The 20232-nt window shown below is 38.6% G+C and overlaps 1 protein-coding gene across 7 annotated transcripts in view; it reads right to left on the reverse strand.

Moving 5' to 3' along the window:
- The window catches only part of MEF2C (myocyte enhancer factor 2C), a 201601-nt gene that overhangs the window by 114251 nt on the left and 67118 nt on the right, over nucleotides 1-20232 (reverse strand). For 6 of the 7 annotated variants that reach the window (XM_084833623.1, XM_084833622.1, XM_084833626.1 and 3 more), the window contains exon 2: nucleotides 14625-14821. In XM_084833623.1, coding sequence (XP_084689749.1) covers nucleotides 14625-14678 — 54 coding nt within the window. In that variant the 5' untranslated portion in view covers nucleotides 14679-14821. Of the gene's footprint in view, nucleotides 1-14624; nucleotides 14822-17018; nucleotides 17356-20232 lie in introns of those variants that run through there. The other variant, XM_084833621.1, reaches the window with a different exon arrangement.

Raw genomic sequence — 20232 nt, forward strand, 5'->3', positions numbered from 1 at the left:
GACAAAGAGAAACTACCAGCAGTGGGGAATAGTTAAGTACTCCGTTCTCACCACTGCCATAGGTCCTACTTCTTGGCTTGTTTTATTATCTTTTAGTTCTAAAAATAACATTGGTTTGGGGCTCTATGACACACATCAGTTGTACTTAGATTGTAATTCTCCACACAAACATTAACTCTAATTCCTGCAATATTACCCATAGTAGCTGAAATCCAGTATAACTGTTTCCCAAATAATCTTGCTTTACCATCTCTTGATAACCCCCCCTTCTATGACAGGGCAAATATGGAAGTTATATTTTGCTGGCCCACATACACAGATGTCTGTACAAGTGTGAATTGGAAAGTGTTAGTTCAACTTGCCATTTAATTCAGACTGTTTCAGACTTACTTAGCATGTTGGTGAATCAGATGTGTGTGTTACCAATCTGCACAACATAGTTTATTTGGTATAGAGATATCTCCCATAACTGAACCAAATCGCAGGGCACAATCCTATGCAAGTTTAGAAAGAAAAAACTTTCTTTTTTGCCAGCCAGCCATATTGGCTGGGGAATCCTTGGAGTTGAAGGACTTTTATGTGGCTGGAAAATGCTGGGAGTTGTAGGACTTTTTTCTGTCAAACATGCATATGATTGTGCCCTGAGTCTCTATAACTGGAATATGAGGGGCTCCAGAGGGGCAGGGGGCAGGCAGACCAAGCTCCCTGTACAAGACACCCTATGCCAACTCCTCTATATGTAACTACTACTAATCTCAAACACAACTAAATAGTCATTTATGACTATGCTTAGCCTGAATATATGTATGTGTGTATGTATATATATATATATATATATATGTATATGTATATATACATATGTATATGTATATATGCTTATATACAAAATAAAGCTTAAAAGAATACAGTTTCCAACATTTATAAACCAGCTTGAAAACATAAAGCCAAGTAAAACAAATTCTGCTTTCTTAAAAGTACCTACACTTTAAGGGAGGACTTGACAAAATACTCCTGCTTCAGATAGAAGAAGGAGAGAAAAAAGAGAGATACTTTCTAGTTTATGTTCTACAAACCAGAAATCAATATTGAACCAAAACAATGTAAATATTTTGGGTGACTAGAACCAAATTCAGACTAGAATTTAAGCATACATTATACAGACAAAAAAACCCTGAATAAACTTAGTAGGAGTAAGGAAACAAGAGCTCCCTGAGGTTTTCTCATGCTTTCATGAGATTGTAAACAGGGCCTATCTCAGGGGATGGCATGGCTGGGCACGTGCCAGGGTCCACACCTTCACAGAAGGCCCACCATTTAAAGCCCTGGGCCCCCTGCACCTCCTCCTTACCATTGCCACCTGCTTGGTCATCTGCCCTCTCTCTCTGGCCCAGAAGGGTCAGCAAGCAAATGATAGTGGGAAGGAGGAGAAGCAGCAGTTGCCACCACCTATTTGCTCGCTGGCTCTGTCTGGCAAGAGAGTTGTAGCTATGGCAAGGAGCAGCAGCAGCACAGCAGTGGATGGTGGCAAGAGGGATGAGAAGGAGGGGGTCTCACTGAGGACAGGAGCCCCCACAGAGGATGCCTTACCCAAGCACCCCTCCCTCCAAAATGCCTGGAATGAGCACTCTACCAGATTCTGATGGACAAAGAGAACATTCACATGGCCCTGAGCATGTGGCACTGTTTAGTGGATTTTTCGATGTGCTGCCAGCCTGCCACAAGCTAAGCTGATTGTGGGAAAGCCATCCACTGCAGTTCACTACACAGTAAGATGAGTATAGATCACCTTTTCACAGGCAATGCAACCTTAGCTTTTGGAGCAATGGAGATGATATGCAAAACGCTAGCCTTCATGTCCCGGGCTCGGCCTGAGGCTGCATTGGTGAAAGTCAGCAAGGCAATCACAGGCTCAAGTGCTCATGTAAATGAGTCCTTAGCTAAAGCAAAAATAGCACCAGTGGAATATCATCCTAGTAAAAGTGAATAGGAACAGAGCTTGCTGAAATATAAACATGTACACAAACTGCAAAATGTTCCCGTTTGTATGATTTGGAACCAGAGACCAACTAGTGATTTGTAATGAATGAAGTCTGACTGTTTTCTAAGGAGTCCTTTCGCATATAATGGAATTTTGTAAAACATGACAAAATTGACTTCTTCCACCTAGAAGCCATCCCATCAATTTGTGGTAGAAAAAAGGAACAGTGCTTGGCCATTGTTTATGTTTATCTAAAATTATAGCTGAAGCACTGTGCCACTCCTAGCTGTTAATGGCTCAGTGTAGGAGCAAAAATTACTGGTGAAAGGTAAAAGCCACAAATCTACCAACTACGTCATGCACTCTTGTGGTGATAGAAATGATATAGGGTTTTGTTGTTGTTGTTGTCGTCGTCTTCCCCCCTCCCCAGACTATTCCTGTCTCCTCTTTAAAAATTTAGTAAGCTGGCAGAATAATTTTGACCATTCCATAATAACAGTGTTGATGTCCACCAAGAGAATGGAAGGAGACTCATTCTGACCTTTTATCTTTTCTTTTTTTTCCATCATACAAGCAGGAGCCATTGTATTATTGCATTTATACAGAGAAACGAGCCTACACCAAATATGTAGAAATTATGTTTGTCTAACGTTTTACATATTTTTAAAAGTTTTCTCTTTTAATTTTTTAAAAATAATTATTGCAAAGGATTTTGAATGCTAGAAAGGCAAATTTAACAATACTTGCCTTTCTGGCAATTTAGCCCTGCTCAGAAAATTGGGTTGAATCTAGACTGTTAGTTACACTTAGTTCCCACTGAAATCAATTGGACTTATTATATTTTTAATCTGCCCGATAACAGACGTTCTCTGGTCAGAGTACAAAAGCTAAAAGAATAAAATATAATACCCCCCCCCCCCCCGCAGCACAGGAATGAATATAAAAACAGCCATAAAATTAAAAACAAAACTGTAAAATGCCTGGGAGAACACAAAGGTCTTTGCCTGGTGCCAAAATGATAACAATGTAGGTGCCAGACTAGCCTTATTATTAGTCATGATTAACTTTTCACATTGATTTCAATGAGAGCTCAGTGTGAATAACTTAGTCTGGATCCAACCTATTACTTCTACCTGAAATAAAATATTATCAAACAACTGCTTTTCCATTCCTTATGTTATTTCCAACTTTTTCCACCCTGAAAGTTCATTTACTCCAGGCCATTGAATTTCTGCATATCTTTTCTAGAAAAGAAAATCACATAATTACAGCTAGCTTTCATATAGAGATGCACACAACATTCTTGTAGTATACAGAAACTCCAAGCCTGCATCTCCGTGTGTGTGTCCATTTGTTCAAAGCATGTTTTAACAAAGGCTCTCTCGCATCCAACTTCATGATTACATTCAGCAGCAGTGATAGGCTGAAGCATCATTGAAGGATTCTCCACTGACAAATCCTCCTTTGTGTAACAACTGGGCAGGACCCATTAAATGAAAGGACCTTTAAAAAGAGCAGCCAGTGACACTTCATCAGCCTGCTGCGATCTTCTTATAATCCTTCAGCATAATTCACAGGGACAAGACAGCACTGAGAGAAGCAAAGAGAACCATTGTCCTTGACACAAGCATGCTGATCCTTAACTTACTGAAAGGGAGCTGCAAGAAAAATGCACTAAAGTTCTGGCTGCAAAGTATGGCATACCCCACCCACCAGGCCAATCGACAAGTCAGTTAAGTTGAAGTATTAAGATGTATACTGATTTAGTATCACTGACTTAATGGAACTGAACAGGCTTAAACCTAAATATGCCAGTTTGATTATGCTATGGATTAGGCAGCATGTAATAAAACAGTTTTCAAGAACATTGTGGTGAAGTTACAAAAAGTCTTCATTCTTCTCTCTTTTCGTTAGAATAGCAGCAGACTAATAATGGAGAAGAGAGTTAATCAAACTGTTCAAACTATGTTTTTTAAAAAGTACATGTTTTAAGTGTTCAAATACAGGATTGCTCATCTCCTCTATAATATTTGCCTTCAAGAATAACACGAGGAGGGACAACTTAAAGATATGTTACTTAATAGCCTTCTAAAAATCCAGAAATTATAAGGTTCAACATGACTTGGTATCTCTTGTTCTCACATATTCTAAAATAGTTCTCTTTCTCTGCATGTTGGACAGATGAACATTAACCAGAACAGCATCTCTGCACTGCACTGCACTGCACTGCACTGCACTGCACTGCACACAACAAGAGTACCCTGGACTTACCATGTTGTTTCACTTTATATCTTTGTACTGGGACCAGCAACATACGAGCACACGCTTGTAAGTGGTATAATTTTATGGGCTTGAATAATTGGGTGGCCAATAGGGATGCTAGACTGAATACGAATTTTGAGTCCTATGCTGCATTTAAGAGTAAGCATGGCTTGAAATTTTTAGAGAACCATATAATATGAAGTTCAATTTGCAATAAAATATATCCTGCTTAATGCTACACATATACTGCAAATTATGTGGGTATGATGCACAGTAATAAAAAGTACGGCTGACATTGTAGCTGTATAATGCTAAACCACTTTGGCAAATACAAATACATGTTTGGGTTGAAAACATGTTTACTAGTTAAAACAAAGCTAAAATGTTCATGAGGTAAAGGTCAGAGAATATTTCATTCCCTACTGAGCAAATGGTCAGGAAGCACATTTGTCTCCATTTCCTGTCAAAACAGGAAGAGTGCAACTTCTTCCTCCACACAATGACTTTAGTTTTGCTTCCCACCTCCAGCTCTTACTCCCTCGGGGCCTTCCAAACGAATCCTTAGAAGACAGAAATGATCGTTTCTTTTTACTACATTTGCTCTAGTTTTTGACAACTCACTGATGTGGTCTGCTTTTCACTTTGTCTGCTTGTTCATACTGACAATTAAAAGCTATGTGATCTAAATAAATAATCTGACACTAGTTCATTTTAAATTATGCTCTAACATAGTTTAACAGTGCAAACACGCCTAAACTTAAGCCCAAGAACCCTAAAATTCACAATCAGTCTAGCATCTGCCTTCAAAATGTTTTTCAACACACAAAAAATGTACACCATGAAGATCACAATGATCTGGCTCGCATGTAATGAAAGCCAGAATTCTTTAGAATTCTGGTTTATCGTGACTGAGTAAGCATACTAGTGCATGCTGCTCAGTCACTCCTGCTTGACTCCTCTTGCCGCCTGCAGTGGCTAACAAACCGTGGAGTTAACATGAGGTCCGAACAGGGAACTCTGGCTTGTTCTTCTCCTCACAAGCCAGAGTCATAAGCCAGGGTTTGTTCTGGCTTAATGTGAGAACTGCCTTTGAGTTGGAGACAAGTATGAACAGAGACAATCCAACCATCTTCTAAACATGGCTTCAGTTGTAAGCATAATTATCTGCAACTTCCACTGAAATTAATTGGAGTTTTTGAGGAAAATGTTTTAAGCTTTAGGTGCGAATATTGGAGTCCTACTTCAAGAAAGAACTAAGAGCTGTTCTTTAAAATAATAAATTCCATTCACTGTAATCAGGAAGAAAAGGACTCTTAAGTCTATTCAGCTAAGAGCAGAGAAGCGGACTTATAAGAATCAATGGTAGTTAGATCATATTTTTAAGATTTGCAGTGTTAACAGCACAATACTACTGAGATTTTTGCTTTTTAAACCCCAATTTTAGGCAGGAAATAATTGCTAAAATTCTCAAGACTGCAATTAAACCACGTTAGCTACTGAGGAGCAGATTTCTGAAGTATGAAAGGGAAAAATTGTGATTTTTTTTTTTAAAAAGCAGACTTGTAATATAGTCTGCTAAATTAAACAGCAACAAAGAGTCCAGTAACACCTGAAAGACTAACAAATGTATTGTGGCATTCATTTTCATAGTAAAGAGCCTACATCATCTGATGCATGAAGTGAACAGTGAAGATGATGGGTCCAGTATGTGTGTGTACGTGTGTGAATGCACATGTGATGCTTTTGCAATGCAAGATTTAAAAATGAGCATAAACTGGAAGCACATCAATTCAAATCACAAGGTATTAAGAACTCCACAGATGAAGATCAATCCAAGCACACCCAACCCTTATTTGCATGACACATCACATATGAGATGATTTCCGTCTGACTTAACTGATCAAGTTCATGATTAAAACCAGAAGGAAGGGTGTCAAATATGTCACTGAACTACAATTCATATCAAATTGTAATATGTTTGCTTATGAATAAGTAGCAGTTCTGAAGAAAATAGTTCTTTATTTTTAGATGATGTTCATATGTAGTTGTGTCAGGTTCCATCTTCCAAGTGGAATGCTTTCTTGTTTGGAGGAAAATACCTAGCAGCTGCCATCTGCAGGAGTTCTAGGTTCTCGTATTAAAAATAACTGGGGTGGGGGGTGGGGGTAGAAATCTGTTTAATTGGGAACCACTTTTTCAGCCAGTGAAACAATTTAAATTGATTAGATTGTATTATTCAGTCTTATAATGTAATACATAATGTAATAATTAATAACTGTTCAAAGTTGAATTTAGTGTATATTTACTGTTTGTGTCTATTGTCTGTGTGCTTTGATGTAAATGTCCTTTAAACTTTGTGTACTGCAATTTTAATGTTTTAACTTCTGTAAACCACCCAGAGTGCTTCAGCTATTGTGGGGGTGGGTGGGGGGAACAGAAATGTAATTAATAATAAGACTATAATAAAGTTCCAGGGCTTTGTTTCTGGGTCAGTGTTTTAGTTCAATGTCAACAAGCGCTTCCCCATAAAAGCTCTTGCTATAATAAATCGGTTTGTCTTTAAGGTGACGCGGGACTCCTTGGTTTCTTTGCAGCAATAGACAATATTGTGACTCTCCTAAAATATATCTACTAAATAAGTACTGATTTGGATACTAACTCACTAGACTTGCTGCAGTAATGATCTGTTTGAGATATTTATGTTATTTGTTTTCCTTCCTAACATAACTAATATGAAGATAAAACAAAGTTTTCATAAAAGCCAGGGGAAATTATCTTCTTTTTTTAATTTTGTGATTTTAAACCAGTTTCATGAGTTGCTGGTACTGTCTTAGAATTTCAGTCTTCTGCTTGGCTAGATTTAAACAGAAATATAGTGAAAGGAACAATGGATATTTCCATTCCATTCCGTGTGCAAGAATAAAACATATGGGGTTGGATGCAGACTAAGTTAGTCAAGGTTGTCATATCTACCTAGCTGGGGGTGGGGGGTATCCACAGCAGAGCCACCACCACATTCAGAGCCCTGCTGATTCCCCCCCTACCTGGGGAGGCAAGGGGCAGTCATCTTTTCCCCTTTGTTTCTCTCCCACCCAGCCCCGTTGCAGCTAACAGGAGGGAATTAACTATGTCAGTTCCAGAGCTTGCATAGTTTTAGAGCTTGTGTGTGTGTGTGGGGGGGGAGGTGTCATGGGAATGAGGGGAGATAGGATCCTGAGCATCCACAGTGTCCCCTAACATGCCCCTGGCCACAGTGCCGTCGGATCACCGCCAATAGCAACGGACAGCAACAGAGCTTTCCACCGCCATACAGGGGACATTTTCAATAGTTAGACCTCCCTCTCTGGCACCTCAGCTGCCCTCCCAGGGAACACAGGATTGCTCCCTTAGTCCCACCAAAATCAATGGGACAAGTTAGTCATAACTTACTTCAGCCCCATTCATTTCAATGGGACTAAAGCATGACTACCTTAGTCTGGGTCCAAACTGTGGCTATTTTGCAGGCCACAGAGGAAAGAATAATTTCGTGGTTGAAATTGTCGGGCAAGTTATCAAAGACAGAAGAAAAATACTAAATCTTTCTTTCTTTCCTTCCTTCCTTCCTTCCTTCCTTCCTTCCTTCCTTCCTTCCAGGAACTGGAAATTTTTTCAATAAAAGCAGGGTCCCAACTCAGTGGCTACGTGTGCATGATCACCAGAGCTTAAACAAACCACAGTGGGTTATTTGCAGATTGTTTCCCCCTCAAATAAGCCATGCCACCTGGGTTTGGATGACATGACAAGCCACTCTTGGGCAGATAATTACACCAATGGCACTCAGCATGTGCCAGCACATGCCATATCTTAAAACAAGCCACGGTGATTATGTGAACCAGGTCAGTGTATCCTAAGATAGTAGGAATACAGTGTGTGTGTGTGTGTGTGTGTGTGTGTGTCGGGGGGGGGGGGGGTTTCCAGGAAGGATTGACAGGCAAGAAAGTTGCTTAATCCCTTCCTTGCCTGCCTCTTCTCACCTACAAATGTTGCCGTCCTTGGTTGTTTTCCCCCAACCAGTCTTCTGGTTTCAGAGTCTGGCTTGGGGACCCGCACATTCCATTGCTTTCTGAGGCACAGTTGGTGGCAACATGCAAGAGGACTTTTTCTGTGGCAGTGTCCCATCTGTGGAGCTTCTTCTCCAAAGCGGAAATAATCTTCCTCTTTTTGTGTGTGTTCCACCAAGATTGGAATTTTTTTCTTTTTAACCCACTATTGACAGCACTTCAAAACAACACTTCAAAATAGTCATAAATCTTTTGTGTCAGTCTTCCACAACTCCATGTTCCAGGTAATCATCAACGACGACAAGGTGTGGATTGCCATGTGGTGTTTCAGTGTCTCTTCCTTAATTTAATTTTAAAAAGTCAATGCTTTTACTCTTATTGCTTTGGGGGTCAATCCTACCCCTTTTGGAATGACTGAGACAATGGTTTTTTTTTTAATCATAGCTATCTGGCTTTGGGGATCATTTTGGCCTCTACTGTGAGACTCTATCACAGTGTATCATTCTATATGGGAATATAACAACTGAAGAACAATTAGTGCCATTCATTTGAAGGTGCCCAATATGCAGTATATGCCATCCAAACCCACAAAGGATCACATAAAATTATGGCTGTTCTGCAATTTTAAAACACGTATATGATGATGCTAATATATATAAGGGTGTCTCAGCAGCAGGAAATCTAGGCCAGACAGTGATTGATAAACCAACAACACATTTACAAGTTCTCAGATGAACTATAACAAGTGATAATTTTTTCACCAATGTGTCACTAGCCAGGGAATTAGGAAAAACCTGACTCTGGTTGGCACATTGAAAAAACAACACAGAAATTCCCCCAAGCCAGAGAGCATTTGTTATTATAATAAGACTAAAGGTGTGAAGAAACCTGTGACCAGATGGTCTCCACATACATTTCCAAATTGCATTGCATATATATGACATTTGTATACTGCTCCATAATGAAAAATTCTCTGAGTGGCTTACAGAAAATATAGAAACAAACAGTGGCCAATGCCTATTTAAATTCCTATATTATTTGGAAGCTGAACAACCCACAATAGTGTGAACATCCTAAAACATTTTAGTTTGTAGTACTGTTGTTGTTGGTCAGTTGTTCAGTTGTGTCAGACTCTTCGTGGCCCTATGGACCATAGCACGCCAGGCCTTCCTGTCCTGCACTCTCTCCCGGAGCGTGCTCAAGAGTTTGTAGTACTATTGTTGGTCATACCCTGGGTTGGGCTAGACACGCTGCCAGGTTGCCTGGGACGTCAAGGCAGGCAGCTTCAAAATTGATAGGGCCTGCCATTAATGACCTCAAGAAAAAGGGAATATATAATCTCTGTGGTTGATATACTATCAGAAAATCACAGCAACAATGTGCTACATGTAACTGTTTTGTGTTCTACTGATGCAGCAGTTGCGAAATGTGGTGACTGTGCATAGGCTGCTCAGGTAAGTATGTGCTATGGTTGCAAATCTGTGACATTTATTGTGGTTACCGGGAATTCACAACTAATTATTGCACTGTTATACTTGCAAAGCTGTTATAATTACATTATGTGTATATTAATTGCACAATATTGGCTTTAAAAACAACAACCCTGGGGTCACTTAGACCCCATACACAGTTTGAGTCAGGTTTTGTACTTTACATTCTGGAATATTACTGACCCTGATTATTTATGTGTAAGGGTGCAATCCTATGTATGTTTAAACAGAAAAAAGTCCTGCAACTCCCAGCATGCCTCAGCTGGCATGCCTGGCTGGGGAATGTTGGGAGTTCTAGGACTATTTTTCTGTTTAAACATGCATAGGATTGCATCTCTAACTTTTTTGTTTTACTGAAGAGGGAAGGGCTCAACAAAAGGATGATTTAAAAACAACAACAACCTTTCAAATGGTTTCATGTTTAATAAGTTCCACCAGGTATTTTATTTGTATGGTTTTCATGGGGTACCTTTGACCCTAATACCAGATTGACACAGTCTATTCTTCTATTGACCAAAGGTTATGCAAGACTTTGATTATGTTGTTGTTTAATTTATTGATTTATGTCAGTACTGCACTCTGGGTCCCCGTTTTTAACGCTGTTTTTAATCTTGACTGTGTTTGACATTTATTTAGTGTTTTAATGATGGATTACTGTTATTTTTGTTTATTTTCATATTATGTGAAATGTTGAATGTTTGAATGTTTTTTTCTGCTTTGAATGTTTTTTTCTGCTGGGGAAAAGAGGGATACACATATAAATAAAAATAAATAATAAAAAAACTGGAAGGAAAGCATTTGTAGGGGAGAATCAGCTGGCATGGGAAAGCTCCTCCTACCTTCCATTTCTCCACTGCAAGGGTTTCCCAGTTCCTGCATTACTGTATCTAGGGGAACATGGAGTTGGGAATGTCTCATTGTCTTTGCATCTCACACTCCTTACCTGGGATTCCTCCCTCTACCTTCTGCCGCAATAACCTTAAAACGATAGCAAATTTTGTGTCACCTAAAAGCACAGATGTTTGAAAGCAAGGATTTATATATCCCTGTAATTTTTATAATTTAAAAACTACTTCAGTGAGCTCTCAAAAGTGCATATGATATTTTTAGCATTACTAAAAATCTTTCAGAGAGCACATGACTTTAGGGATCTTTAAATACATCTGAAGTCTTGAGAATCTCAGCTTCTATTTAAAAACTAGTCAAACAGCTCTAAGGTTTCTAAGTTAGAGAGTGGAAAGACCAAGAACAAAGTCCTGAATGCATGACATTAAATACTGAAGAAAGGTAAAATTATTCTCATATTTTAATTTTTAATTTATGTAAATGGATTCATGAGTTGCAGGGTATTGGCTTGTGAATTCATGCACTTTTGCTTTGCTAAACTAAAGCAGAAATAGTGAAAGGAAAGGAAGGTTGGTATCTCCATTATGAAGGAACAAAACATATGCTCATTTTGCAGCCACAGGGTGAGCTCAGAAGGAAAGAACTATCTCCTTTTCCAGGGCAGGAAAAAAAATCCAATTCTTTTTGCCGAAATCATTGCAGGTAGGTTCAGTGAACCATTATGGGCACAAGCTCACCGAAGTTAAGTATGTTTAAGCCCCACTGATTTCAAAGGGGAGAGTTAAACCATTCTGAAGTTTCTCATGGAAGTGAATGGGACTTAAAAGTACTAAACTTCGAATGAATAATGACCTGCCTTCGTCTTACACTAGGTGGTAGGAGATCGAGAAGTGGAGGATAGAGCCATACCCCTTCATTTATTTATTTATTTGTTTTTTTAGCACTATTGCCTCTAAATGGAAAATGAAACAGTGACATTTGATCAACTTGTAGCTTACCTTACAAGTTTTAACTATTAATACAGTCTACAGGTCTACAAAACGGTACCATCTGACTATGGAGTGGATTCGTAGGGAATTAGTCATACTTTGGTGCCGGGACAAGTTAGTTATGACTAACTTAAGTCCCTTTGATTTCAATCAGAATGAAGTGTGAGAAATTTGTCTTGATGCAACCCTATATGCTTAACTTATGTTTACAGATCTACATTATATCTAGAGTTTAATTGGTTCTTCTGTTTTTGCATATTAAAACAATTGGTCAGATCCAGTGATTCCCCTCTACAAACTGAAGGGCTCTTTCCCTTGGCAAAGGCAACAAGGATCCAGCAGAGGCTCCTCGCTGGACAAAGGGATGCTGGCAATTTTTGCTAATTCTTCCTTCCCCCTGCAGCCCACAGCTCCATCTTACACACTATTCTGAAGGGTCTCTGAACCCTCCAGAGCTGATTTTCAGAGGCATAGGGGACAGCATGGTGGAGAAGAAATCAGTGAAAATTGTATCTCCCCCTTCCACCTGTGGGACCATCCAGTTCATGGAATTCTATCCATCCCATTATCCTTCAGTTAGTCTAAAATGATATTTAACATGTATAAGAACCATGATGGCAGAAGTGGCATCAGCTAATAGGATGCAAAGAAGAATTCCATGTTTGTGAAACAGATTTGACTGTTCAGACATCTTATACAGCACAATAAGAACATCCTGTGCTCTAACCTCTTTGGAAAGCCAATTCGGCCAACAAATATTCAACCACTAACTCAATGTTGAACTAGGCCAGAAAGACACAAAGCGGAAATTCTAATAGAAATGGTGAATAAGATGACAGCAGCATTTTAGATAAACCACATGACAGCGAGAAAGAATAAAAATAAAAAGAATGCCCCAAATAGCTATTTTTCTCTTTTATGATAGCGCATGATCCAGACAAAGTTACGATCTTTTACATCCCACTGATTTCAAGAAGAGTGAGTTAAATCTTTTCCACTGAAATCAGTGACACTGAAATATGCTTAAGTGTGGCTGGATCATGTCCATAGATGTTTATTTTCTGATTAATGAGATATTGTGATTTCTTGATAAAACAACATTAGCTTTTAAAACTAATGGCCATACATACCTAGATTTCTAATAAATTCTGGGTAAATATCTTTTTTTTAAAGATATTTAAAAATTATTAAAACTTGACAATACTGAAAACAAAAGTACCCAGAGTAATAATGAAATATTAAAATTACAGTACTTTTTAAATCAATAGAAATATTAATACCTCCCTCCTACCTGCCACCATTAAATTTATTTAGGCATACTTTTAAACAAACTGATAGCTCATGGCAAAAACTATCAGTGTCCACAAGCTTAATGCTGCTCACTATTTCATTTTTAATTTAAATTCCAAGCCATATACAATTAAAGTAAACATGGTGCTTTGATATTGACAGGATTATTGCTTTCTAACTTGGCCCAGCGCAATAAGTAATCTAAAGGGAAAACTCAGAATGCATCTATCATTATCATTGCTTGCTTTATTTGAAACTTGATTTTCTGCCACAAAGAGGCCAAATTATGCTTTCAGAGCAGTGTTTCCACATTTCATACAAGACTCGTGGAAAATTAGAATAAATTATTTTTACATTGGGTTATTTTAAAAAGAGGCATACATTTCATCAACAAAAGGGATCTATGCACAGAAGCTGGATTCCAACTGCAGGTACCCTTGTCATATTGAAATCCAAAAATGCGACAAGGTGAAATTCAAGGAATCTCCAAATGGATGCCTGTAGCCAGCACTTGGGGATGTACGTTTGGCTTCCAATAGTGGACTGAGAACTGAACATATCTGACACAAAGCTGGTGCAAATCAGATGCAGATCATGATGTGCATAGAAACATGGCCGGTACTGGGCAGAAAAGATGGGCGTAGTCCTTCCCATCAGTAGTCTTGTTATGAAAATGGCTACCTGGGAATAATGCATGCCGTTACCTGTCTGTTGCTAGAGTAGCAAGCAACACCCTTACCCCTGTCTCTGGATCAGAGCCTAAGCCTTTAAGTCCTAAATGTAAAACACTAACTGTGCAGGATAGATCTGCACTATCAGTGAACTGAATAAAATGTAATAGTTTAATATTATCATGACCTATCCTCCAATTCTGGGAAGGTTTTGATGTAGTAAAAATAATCACAGCACCAAGGCAGAAACTACCTGTTGAACAAGCAAAGAGTTACACTGTTATTGCTTGTTTGATTTTTATCTCGCTTTTCTTGGGTCCATGCTTTTGTTTTTTCATTATTCTGTACCCAAGCAAACATATTTTTACTACAAGGTAGATGTGAATTTAAAGCAACAATCTTTAAACTTTTCATAAGGTCTGAAAAAGTAAATTTCAATTTATGGTTACTGTAAAGGGGTCAGATTTATTGCTAGTATTTCAGGAGCACCTGGTATTCTAAGTGAACATTTTATTAAGAAAAATGCTAGCCCATGACAGATGTTGATTGAGGGAATACAAACAAGAATAATGTAACTTGTTTGATCGAGTCCACAACATACCAACTTCAGCAGTTTTGGATTACAAAATATTAATACTACCATTGACAATGGCCCTGATCTGAGCCAAACTAGTTTCAGAATTCAAGTTACTTACAACTGATTAAAAAGGACACTGTCCTACAAAATATTTCAAGTGTGAACTGCGTGGGTTTCATCAGGGTTACTTAGACAATCCCTTTAAAGATGCTATGCAGTGACAGGGTTCATAGAACTCCACTTTTGCAACAGCAACAAAAATATTCAGTGGTAACAATTCCTGCTGAATTCAGTGGCATTTATTTTTGAGTAGACATGCATGGGATTTCCCAGTAAAATACTTACAAAACATGCAACAACATGCATGAGAACACTTCTTGAACCGTTCTGAAATAATAACTTGTGGAGTATTACTCCATACAGTAATGATTTAGGCCATGATTTGACTCTTAAACGTCATGAGAATTATTTTGCAACCTACCTGCCTGTTACGTTCATCCATAATCCTCGTGATCTGAATCTTTTTTCTCCCCATAGTCCCCGTTTTTCTTCTCTCGTTCGTTCCTACACTTATGTATTTTCTTCTTCTCTTTCCTTCCTCTTTCCTGTTTCCTCAAACCAAGACTCCTTCTTCAGCACTTACACGATTCAGTTCACAGAGCCCTGCATCTGTTCCTGCTAAATACACAAAAGAAATGAATAGTTATTCAGACAAAATCTTAAGAGTGCAATGTTACTCATAATATCTTACCAACTGGCCTAAGTATAATTTAGTGTGCAGAACTGCTAAATAAGCAGCTACCATAGGAACAGAATCAGGAATGGTTAGGCATTATTATTAGTAATTATTCTAACATGGGTTGTTGGGGGGGGGCGGGGTTGTAGCTAGGGCACCCCAGTCCTAAAGATGACATGTTCGTTTCAGTGCAGAACATACCTCCATATAAAATGCTTAGGTTCAGGGTGTAAGTGTATTGTTTATTGTTGATTTTATAAAATTGTGTTAGATATTTGTATGTGAATAGTTTTACATCATATAGTATTTTTATGGTTTTAACATTTGTAAAAAGGACAGAGAGCTTTGGCAATTGGGCAGTACAGAAATGTAATAAATGAAATGAAGAAACTTTGAAAGACATAACTAAAACAATTGAAGTGCATGCTTTCATACTTCCTGCATAAGCACTTTTTTTTATTCTGTAGAACTTCCTTGGAAATATGAAAAATTACCTAAATCAGGGAGTTAATGAACCTTTCCCTACCTGTGCAAGTTAAGTAATCAAGCTAATTCACTTTTGAAGGAAAACAGAAGAGGTGATAATGTTTCTTATTATGCAAATAGGCTAGGCCATTATTAAAGTATTATTTGATATATGAGAAATGTCAGCCCAAATCCAAGTTCTTTAACCTTATATTCCATTTTAAAAAGAAAGCAGAATGACTGCAGATTAAATACTTCAAGACTAAAATCTCTCTTTACTTCCATCATATTTAATATATTTGTTTATATATATATGCCCATCTACAATAAGCAGAATGATTGGAGCAGTTGTTAATATCGTTCATGCATCAGTATTCTGCATATTGCAAAAAGCTAATCACATCGTAAAAAGTCATAATTGCACAAGAAAGGTTGTAAACACATGACAATGTGTTTCCAATATTCTCCTACAAAAACACCATAAACCATAGGATTAATTCCAAACTGCTGCAATACATTATGTCAAAAAGGTGAAAAATGTATACAAAAAGTCATAAATGAAAGGTACATGTCAACTATATGTAAAAAGATAAAGGCAAGCATCTCCCTGTTTCATTCTGTAATCTTAAATGTTTATTATGAAAGTCATCTTAGTAAGGCAACGCATGGAAAGATTTTAACACACTTGGAAAAACCGATTCTTTTAAAAATTATGTTCATATTTATGATTATGCAATGCTACCCATGTCAACTCAGAAGCAAGCCCCCCTAAATTCAATAATTAAAGGTTCAATCCCAGGTATAGGATTACAGCCTTAGTGCCTCACTGTATTTTCACGCCATTCTGTTATAATAAAATTATTTCTTAATTCAACATAATGTAGAAATTTGATAGTGTAACCTGAGCTGTCCTTGTTAATTGTAGATTGGTTCTCTTATAGCCAACCTGATAAATTCTCCTTCAAAGTTATGTAATGCTAAGAAGTCCTGGACTGGAAATCTATAACTGAGATCCACACAATATTATTCAGGGTCCTCACTGTGATTTTCAGTTCTGTCTTCATTTGCTTGTGGCAACTGAACTTACAACAATTCTGCATTTGGGGATGTTAAGAAAAATTAAGTGGAGCATTATTACTCTCTCTCATGAACTCCAAATTTTATATACTGCAAGGCTGCAATCCTGTACACACTTACCTGGGAGTAAGTCCCATTGAACTCATTGGGGCTTACTTCTGAGTAGACATGTATAAGATTGTACTGTAAATTAGTTTTCTATCTTAATAAATTCAGTGTTGGCACTATTACTTTATAGTATAAGGCAAGCAGATTTGTTATTTGCTGAATTATCAGTACCAGCTCACATAATTAATGATGCATTTCTAGAGTTTTTACCCATGTAAAACAGTTAACTGACTTTTATTCAGTTGACACAACCCCACCTGATCCTACTACTCCTGAAACACAGAATGAGTGCAAACACTAAATTTAAAGTAAGCTCTTTCAAATGAATTTTATACCTTCTATGCACATTTAGGAAACACTACAATCTCTGATATTTGCTGGTGAGTCTGATAGCATATTCATTTTGGAATCCGTCTCAACTTCTTTGGACAGGATTGTTTTCTTGGGAGCTCCCCTTCCCCACCCACCACCCCCAATAGTCAGGCTTACCTCTGATATAAAAAGCCAGGTAATTCCCATGTACGTGCAGGACCCAAAGGAGTCTAACAGGCTTTTTCCATAACAGTAAGCCAATAGACTAATCCACAGCAAATGCATATGGAACAATTTCCCTTCCTTTCATTCACGTGGAGCTAGAGGCACTATCGGCTTACAGCCCCCACGCCTGCCTAAGCTCTTACTCTGTTGAGGGTGGAAGGTCAGAGTGGACAGATTACAGAAGTGGTGACAGGGTTAGCCAGGATGAGAGCTGCTTTACGAATCAAGATTCTGAGGCTGAATGAGAAGGGGGGGGGGGCAATCACTGAACGCAGACACTCTTGTCTGTTAGGACGTGCATGCAGAGCCCCTGGTGAAGTAACAGCATGGTGAGTCCCTCCCACACAGCTATCAGTTCCACATTTCATACTGAGCTTTCAGAAAAGGAGGAAAAAAGATTATAAACAGGCCAGTGTCAGGAACGTTAAGTATTCAGCAGCTACATAAAATACTCTTAAAATAGTCTCGCAAACACTTCTTGGACCCAGCAGACATAAATCTAGAGTAAGCCCATCGGGTACACTGAATGAACTCCAAATTTACATCATTGCAACTTAAGAGATGAATTTGAACCAACATTCCCATTTGTGGCAACAATCTGTTGACAAGTTGTGGGGGGGGGGGGAGAAACCCACATGATTTAAAAAAGAAGCATTGATCCCATTTATTATGTTGTTGTTTCTTAAACATAGGAAGGCTGGAACAAGAAACAGTGTGCTAACTGTTCTCATCCATACACACACACTAATGCACACACAAACACGTGTGTGTGTATCTGTGTACATACATACACATGCACCACAGCACAGAGGTACTGTAGTTCGACCAACTGTAGAAGAAGCAGACTGGGATAGTGGTATGGTTAAAAATAGGTTTACAGGATTTTCTTTCTTCAGCTTAATTACAATTCCATATTATTGTGACTTCTTTGTGGTTTTCCTCCTTATCTTGCATTATTTTACTAATACCAAGACACACCCCCACCCCTGAAAAAACACACATATGTATTTTTCTGCAACTATGTTTGTATATATACACCCATGTGTATACACGAATGGAGAATATATCTTATTTGATATATACAGGCATGACTCAAAGCCATATACCAGAGCATACAGAAACGTACTTAGTCAGATACATCATAAAATGCACTGAAAAGCATATCTGAGTCACGAGCCATAATTCTTCAAAGTTCTGTGCCAATCACAATGCAAAGAGTGACAGAGATCCACAATTGTCCACCACCTGCCTCTGCAATGTTTCAGGGATTCCTTGCAGTGGTAAATTGCTTATCTTCAGGTATGTACGTTAAATTTGCTAGACAAACTGCAAAAAACAGAATAAACTCCAGGGTGCCCTGAAAAATCTGCACTAGACAAAACTAAGTTAATTAAGCTAAAATTATTCCAGAAGCCCTGTCACAGTGGAGTCCACATTAAAGAACCCTTCCAAGATAATGACAGAGTTACATGTAAACAAATGCATCATTTTTAAAATGTCGATGTTACATTCTTCAGAAGTACAGTCTTCAGCATTTTTTCCCTTTTTGGAAACCCAAACACTCAAAAAAAAATCAGACTGTTTGCTAAAAAGAGGAACTTCATTTTGGCGGGCTTCTGTTCGCTTTATGATTTGGCAAAGGCACAGATAGTTGAGGAGCGAGTGATTTGAGTTCCAGTGGGCAGATATAGCAGGGCAGTCACCCCTTCTCTGTTCACTCTCTCACACATTCTCTCTCTCTTACTCAGTAACACAGAAGAATCTTGACAGAATGGCAGGAAACACGCACTGAGTGGTCAGGGAAGGAGATGATGTCAGCAACCACGAACAATAAAAGGTGTAAAGGTGCTTCCTTCCTTAAACTGTTCCAGAAGTGCAAAATGGGAACCAAAACTCTTCACTTCCTTCTCCGAACAGAACTTTCTGAATCTGCTCTGCTGCAACACCCCAGACAGAGGGTCCTTTGAACAAGTCACCCAAGGGGCAAGAAGAAGCATCAAAATGGAGGATTCTAAATATTTGATTTATAAACAAGGCAGCAGCCAGAGGGGGGAAGTGCACTGAATACGTCTCAATGATGTAAGCCTTCATTACAAAAAGTAACAAGTGTTCCATAAAGATTTTTCTGTTCTGCCCTGACTGCACGTATCTGCGGCTGGTGTTATGTTTTTAAAATTCCTCAAGCTTAAGCATGGGTCAAGATTATTTTTAAAAATCTGTTCAGTTTTTAAAGTCAAATAAGGGGCTGTCTTCCTATTCCTTTCCGTGGGACACTGAAAAAAAGAGCTACATTTACATTTGATGAGAATGCCTCACTGACGCCAAAAGAGAAAAAGGATATGACAACAAAAACACAAGCAAGCCTAGTTAATATTACTCAGAGAAAGCTTTCACTGACATTTTGCCATAAGTAGCCATGACTTACAGCAGGTAGTGTCCAGCTCAACATGTAAAAACTGTAGCTGTGAGGTAAAGTGCCTGAAATAAAGGTCCTGACTGACTTTATTCTAATATTCGGTTTGATATGGCAGTTAATTTACATTGTTACAAATACAATCTGCCCTTCCTCTAAGATGGTAATTGTGCAGCCTGATACCATTCACGTTTATTCAGAAGTAAAAGCTAAAAAAGGTAAAGATGTCCCTAACCAGTCGTGTCCAACTCTAGGTGTGGTGCTCATCTCCATTTCTAAGCCGAAGAGCCAGTGCTGTCCAAAGACGCTTCCGTGGTCATGTGGCCGGCATGACTGAACACTGAGGTGCACGGAACGCAGTTACCTTTCCCGCCGAAGCGATACCTATTTATCTTCCTGCAATTTCTTGCTTTCGAACTGCTAGGTTGGCAGAAGCTGGGACTGAAGACGGGAGCTCACTCCGTCACGGAGCACTCGGGTCTCGAAATGCTGTCCTGCCGACCTTCCAGTCTGCAATTCAGCGTCTTAACCACTAAGCCACCACGGCCCCATTCAGAAGTAAATTGTACTAATTTAAATGGGCCATAGTCTCAGCAAAGCATGTATAGGATTGCAGCCTTAGACTAAAAAAGAAAAGGAAAAAGAAGCCTTGTGAGATGAATTAGGCTGAGAGAGACAGATACATGTCCAAAGAGTTTCACAGCTGACTAGGAATCTGAACCAGGAATGACCACATCCAAGCCCTTCCCTGTA

Source organism: Heloderma suspectum, chromosome 2 (assembly GCF_057233095.1).
Source record: "Heloderma suspectum isolate Gila_16-S chromosome 2, 16-S_ref, whole genome shotgun sequence".
NCBI classification, from domain to species: Eukaryota; Metazoa; Chordata; class Lepidosauria; order Squamata; family Helodermatidae; genus Heloderma; species Heloderma suspectum.